This window comes from Cheilinus undulatus, linkage group 12, assembly GCF_018320785.1.
Source record: "Cheilinus undulatus linkage group 12, ASM1832078v1, whole genome shotgun sequence".
NCBI classification, from domain to species: domain Eukaryota; kingdom Metazoa; phylum Chordata; class Actinopteri; order Labriformes; family Labridae; genus Cheilinus; species Cheilinus undulatus.
Genome location: NC_054876.1, coordinates 41,523,923 through 41,530,439, shown reverse-complemented (window position 1 = coordinate 41,530,439; position 6,517 = coordinate 41,523,923). Strand labels below are relative to the sequence as shown.

The following is a 6,517-nucleotide window of genomic DNA, read 5'->3' as shown; positions in this document are numbered from 1 at the left end:
CTGTTTAAAGTTTTCTGTTCTTAGATATTAGATTACTGGTAATACAATCTGGCAATTAAATATGAGGAAAATATTTTAAGCAAAATCAATTTTCTTTTTTACCATTTGTTTATTGTTGGTGTGTCATATTTTGATTTCTTTTATTTATTTATCTATTTTCAAAAGTGGGCATAAACTTAGCAAAAGCATAGTGTCTTTAATGTTTGCATACAGCAGCAGTTGCCCTGACTGTCAAATGTACACTGTAAAGTTTTTCGCTGTGAATTTACAATAAATTATTGGATACATTTTGCATGACTTTCACAGCAAGGATTACAGCAATATACTGTGAAATGTACTCACAGCAATTTACTGTAATTTCACATCTGTAATATTACAACGCATTGTTGTAAAAGCACATCTGTATACTGTAACTTCACAGTTTCAATGACAAAGCAATTACTGTGATATTACAGTACATTACTGGGGAATTACAACCTTTTGTTGTACATCATTACAACAAGGCCCTGTACTTTTACAGTGTGTACTGTGAAAGTAATGCACAAGTTGACAGTAATTTACTGTGAATTTACAATGTATACTGTGGAAGTCATGCAAAAATTTGCCAGTAATTTACTGTGAAAGTAATGTAGATGAAGTTTCCATTTACTGTGAATTTACAATCATTGTGCAATTAAAATCAAACCCCCCACCGCCACCACACAACTCTGAGGTAAAGTCAATGGTAGCCCAATGGCATATTTATTTACAAATAAAGGTTATTCAACATAACTGCCAAGAAATTCAACTTCCTAGTCATAAACTTTCCAAAGCCACCTTAAAATGCAGAGAAACTGTGCAGAAACTTGCAATTCAACTACCCAGCTGTGTCACAATAACAGTAAGAGGATGGGAATGAGGCCTACATGGCAAGGTAAGAGAGGAAGGGAGAGAGCGATGAAGGGATATCATGAAGGGGCCAGGCGCTCCTCTCAGTCTCAAACATCCTATAATCCAAAAATCTTGTTGTCCAAAGTTGTCTTCAAAAAAAGTACAAAAAGAAATACTCAAAACTGAGCCTGACAACTGCTGCAGCAAAAAAAAACTATGATGCCCACTCAAAGTCAATTAGTTTCCTCAAAAGGGTGCTCACATGAGGGTTCATTGTTGTCCGCTTCTTGGTCTGTGAGCCTCTTTCAGGATTGATGCCCAAGAAGCACCTGTTAATAAGCAAAGATAGTTTCTGTTTTAAATAGACTTATGTATTGCAGGCAGCATTTATCAAGGTGTTCACCTGTGCCTTTTCCCATAACACACCCTAATAGACTTATAATGCAAACTTGTTGGATCTTCCTCTCACCATAAAATTATTTTTAGCCATTTTTAGCCAGGGGGCCTCAGGTTAGGTTTGTCTCAGGCAAAGTGGTCTGGGCATCGTCTGTTGATTTTCTACTATAAGGGGCTGTATCAACGTGTGCCCCCACTCTATTTCAATTTCAGTTTATTTAGGATAGCCCCCTGAGATGCAGCATCTCGTTCAAATGCGTCTTCACGCAATTGGCCAGTTGGTAAATTAAACCAAACCCTGTTGGAAGTATGACAAACACATCCTTTTCAATAAAGGGTCTGAGAGCATTTTGTTCTGCTTTTAAAGAAAACTTGCGCTCAACTTCATTCAATACATTTACATTTCACAATAGATGTTTCAAAATCACATAGCCTGCCCCAAAACAAAATAAACAGCTGTGATTGGACCGGTAGGTATTTGTTGGACCACAGTCAGTGTAACGTGTAGATACCCAGACTGATCTGCAGAGCGAAATTGAGTGAGTTCGCGAGATCAGGATGGTCTCACCAGGCTAGCCTCAGGCACCTTCTTTGTCAGCATTTTAGACCTCAAGACAATCATTGAGTTGGAAGCCTATACTATAATGTGAATTACAAGATTAAATGTGATCTTTATACAAGACCTTTGAATGAACTCCAGCGTCGACGATCCAGTGGCAGGATACTCAAGGTTGAAGACGTAATAGCTGCTGAAGAAAGCAGCTACACCGTGTAAAAACAAAGGGTGTGGGCCCATTACGACATGTCCCTCGATGGATATAAGCCATCCAGAGGGCTTCATCATGTCACCTGAAATGAACAGATACCACACCATGTGTTATGAGCACTTTGAGATCCATTTCAGATATAAAGTGCCATACAAATGTAATTATTATTATTATTATTATTATTATTATTATTATTATTATTATTTATTGCAGTCATGTAGATTCCTAGAATCAAAACAAAATACTGAGTTAGAAATGTCGATACAAGATCCAAGTAACATGACCTTGAATGATTAAGCAGGGGGTGCTGGGGAGTTCTGCAGTATTAACGTCCACAGCAGTGGCACATGGCTGTAACATAGTAACACACAATATCATAGATTTAACATTAAAGGATAAAAATTGTTCATTGTTCAGAGGAGGGGGCAGGCACTTTAAGGTATTTTCCCAGGATGACGTATGTCTTTTTCATTATTGGTTCTGCTCTTTCTGCCTCACTCATTCCTTCCTCTGTGTATACAGACATATAAATGTATTGTTAGTACCCAAGTAACAATTTGGTCTCATAGCGGCCCCCAAAACCCACCCCCCCACACACAGTGTTCAGATCTGGACAAATGACTAAAGTCACCCAAATTTGCATTAAACAAAATTCACCAAAAAGACAGTAGATTGCATGCCTGAGTAGATGTTGAGCAGATCCCTCTTCATATTCTCCAATGTTGCCTCAGTCTCCCCCTCTGGCAAATCTGCTGGGCCCCACCTCACACACCTAGGGGTGGACATCACAGGGTAACAATACTATTGGGGGCGGTTATAGCTCAGAAGTTGGAGCAGGTCGTCTCATGACTTAAGGGTCAGCAGTTTGATTCCCGGTTGTGACTATCTAAATAGACCCATTCCACAGCAGTCATGTTGCAGTGTCATAGTGGGGTAAGCACAGATGTATTTTATCAAATGAATTAAAGTCACATTTTATTTAGTGTGTCACAGCCATGCCAGAGAGCCACTATGCACAATATCAGCACCCTGGCTCAGCTAAATCCTAAATGGAACAGGGTCATAATCACAGTTAATTACACCTGTGTTTCCTGTTTCAGGGTTATTCATGGTCATATACAGTGCTTTCGATCAAAATGTTGACAGATTTTACCCGTATATTGCCACATACCCGTATTGGTCAATAGGACCTCTTGCCAGTCTGGCCTCTCCTGCCATTCCCGTACGTGGTCTTCCTTCTCTGCGGCATCGAGCAAGAGTATTATTCCTATTTTTGTACTCCACTTTTGTTTTTACTTGTTGCAGAAGAGAGTGACATCCGTCTCCAGCAGTATCACCGTGCTTACCAATGTCGGCAAATGTTTTTGGATAGCTCCTGAAAATAGGGGGTGGACAATTATAAAATATGTCACCATTGTGGCCAAAATAATCATGATAAACTATATTATTGCAATACGAAATATAAAGAAAAAAGGTCCAACTTGCATTGTATCGTAGTGTCAAACTGTAGCTTCTACTTTGAACCAGTATGGTTCAAAGAGAAACCTGAACACTAACTTGCAAACAGGCCAGGACAATTACCACATAAGCGTACAGCTAATGTGAGGATTACTTAGTGGAAAAAACCACGGTAAAACATCAGGCTGAACAACAAGACCTTCATAAAAACATGTGAATAAGTCTGGTTTTCTTGACTATACTAGCTCCGTTTAAACAAACCATGTTTACAGAGTCTTCACTTCTGCACCCTTGTAACATCATAGAGGTGCAGGAAATGAGCCAATGAAAACTACAAACAGTTGAAGGGGATGGGGCTGGGGATTGACTGACAGCTTGCACCACAATGTGTTTTTTTTAATCACAATTAACGATAATATTGATAATAGTCCCATCCCTACCTGACAATGTTTCTCACAACGCTGTGGCACATGGCTCTGGATGGGTTGCGGTCGTGCTGCATCATTTGGTCCACGAGCATGACCACGAAGGCCTTTCTCTTGTCTGGCAATGGTCTTTCTTCTTTTTCCACTCTAAGTCGAATGGCTGATGACACCTGGTCCCAGTTGAGATGAAAGTCCACATGCCATGGTACGCCAGTCTGTGAAGCACTTGACGTGCTTGGGGCAGTGCTAGGAGGGCTGACCAACAGTTGGAATGCTTGAGGAGTGGCCGGAGTGTTTGGAGAACTTGGAGCACTTTGATCTGGAGCAGAGACCACCTGCATATTAAGAGTAACAAGTCCTAGAAGGCACAAAAACAATTTATTAATTAATATAGGGCAAGATGTAGGGCTAGGGGTCAATAGAATATGTGCATAACCGTAGTCCTGCTCCAGTACTTCCTGGAGGAAGCTCACACATTGGTTTCCTGTCAACACTATTGGATGAGGTGATTAGAAGTTATTCACGCGAGTGCCATTTGTTCCCTTGTGACGTAATGGGTTGGGAGAATGCAGAAGTGTCCATTGACTCATGTTAAAAGATCGCTCTGATAATGCCACTTAAAAAAAACGATAGTTAAAATAACAGGCAAATACACTATTGGAATTACAAACTCATCATAACTGGGTCTGATTGTTTTTCACTGCCGTTGTTATCGAGTTTGGACATGCATGGAAGTAATGAGCATCAGCTGCATTCACTTCCATGTATTTCCAGATGTGAAAACAACAGCAGTGAAAAACAGCCCAGTTATGATGAGTTTGTAATGCCAATTATTATTTATTATTATTATTTATTATGCCTGTTATGCATTTCCCCAACCCATTACGTCACATTGAACAAATGGTGTGTGCATGAATAAGGTCTATAAGCTGTGCTGCACACCTGAGATTAATCACTTCATCCAATAGTATTTGACAGGAAACCAATGTGTGAGCTTGGGACTACAGTTATGCAAAGTCTATTGTCTACCAGTTGTGCCAATGTCCTAAGGCCCTAGTTCAGTGACATGAAAGAGTGACAAGTGTAATGAGTGAAAAGATGAATTTACCGTACTTGATGCCCTTCATTAACTTCCGACTTTGGATAGGTTTGAGGTATTTCACCAGATCCCTCTCCTCCATCAAGGTCAGATCATCAATAGACTCGACCCCAAGCTCATCAAGCATGGTGGTAAGAAGGTCGTCAGGGAGACCAGGCAAGTATGACCTCACTGCTTCCTTGACCTAGTCTCATTAAGTAGTGAATCAAGAAACACTGTATAAGTGAGGTTAACAGTTAATCCGTGGGCAGGATTTGCACCATTTTATAGCCTATTAAAGATTGTCAGTTAACGGACAATTAACCGATTAACGCTGTCAGTTAACGGATTAACAAAATTTCTCATTTTTGCCATCCCTACACTGTATGCATATTTCCTACTATAGTCTGTTTAATCAACAAGGCAAATTAAAGACAAAATCAACTTTCTTCAAGCCTACCAAAAAATTAACTTAGTTTGCTATGACTACATAGCCTGCTCTACGACTCACGTCTCTCCTCACGTATCCTGTATCCTCACTTTCCTCCCTGCTCATACTGCCTCTGGAAAAGAATGGTGTAGAGCAATAATGGACTGATCATACACATTGTATGCTGAAAGAGGATAGTAGTCCAGTAGATCTTCCTGCTTAATGCACACATAATTGTCTTGGGCCACTCCTCGGTCACAGTACACACCTATGTCACTTAACTTTACAAAAGTATGTTTCTCCGAGACAAAATAGACTGAATTATGAACAATAACTAGCATAATCTTCCCCATAAGAAGCCCTTCATCACTGTTCTCTAGTAAAATGTACATCCCCCTTCTGTAATCTGTGCCTTTGACTGTAACATAGTTACAAGCCACTGCCGACTGTGACAAGAATGGACAACTGGCTACAGATGCCCTGATCCTGTCATTGTAATCCTCAACGTAAAAATCAGTCCCCTTTTGTACTTGTACAAGAGGAGGGAACAAGTTTCCCACACTCAAGTATGCTTGTAGAAGTTGGTGCCTCTCTGCCAGAGTTTTGCACAAATTCTTAAAATTGTGCAATTTCCTGGCACATTGTTTAAAAAAGGTATGTTTGCTCTCAAACCTCAGTGTCCATAGTCGAATAAGTGGGCCAAAGTGAATGATGAGAGATGGATAGTGGCACAGATAATGGTGCTTTGGTCTGAGGGGGGCACTGGGGAAAAGTCTTGTCCTGTTGTCTATGTACTCCTCTATGAGGACTTTAAGATATGCAACCTGGCCTTCTGTTATGACCGGTGCACAGATGAGCTCAACCATCTCCCTCAGCTGCAAAATGATTTGCCACACCTCATTTTCACAGGGATCTTTAATCCTGTCACCCACCATGAGTGGGAGAAGTCTAAGGAAACACCAGTTTTGAACTGCATGCCCACTTAGTCTGTCGCTGCCGGGAGAGAGGTCTGCTGGTTTGTCCTTACCATCATCACCTTCATATCTGAACTGGTTCTTGCACCGATTTAACTGCAGGTAAGTAAAATGATTCT

General features: G+C 40.5%; 1 protein-coding gene across 1 annotated transcript; it reads right to left on the bottom strand.

Annotated features, from left to right (window-relative positions):
* Positions 1-719: 719 nt before the first annotated feature.
* Positions 720-5,550, bottom strand: LOC121518531. Its single transcript, XM_041800881.1, has 8 exons — positions 5,506-5,550; positions 5,025-5,199; positions 3,932-4,274; positions 3,205-3,408; positions 2,691-2,805; positions 2,318-2,384; positions 1,950-2,115; positions 720-1,199 (listed from the first exon to the last, which is right to left on the bottom strand). Exons 1-8 carry the CDS (start codon positions 5,548-5,550, stop codon positions 1,085-1,087), a joined length of 1,230 nt encoding a protein of 409 aa, XP_041656815.1. The 3' UTR covers positions 720-1,084.
* Between the last annotated feature and the right edge of the window lie 967 nt (positions 5,551-6,517).

Excerpts from the sequence above, each read along its gene's own strand:
- LOC121518531 (XM_041800881.1), bottom strand. The coding sequence starts at position 5,550 with ATGAGCAGGGAGGAAAGTGAGGATACAGGATACGTGAGGAGAGAC. Across the intron at positions 4,275-5,024 it reads AATGAAGGGCATCAAGTACG|GACTTGTTACTCTTAATATG; the intron begins GTAAATTCATCT and ends TGTGCCTTCTAG. Across the intron at positions 2,116-2,317 it reads CCCCTGCTTAATCATTCAAG|GTGACATGATGAAGCCCTCT; the intron begins GTCATGTTACTT and ends TGTTCATTTCAG.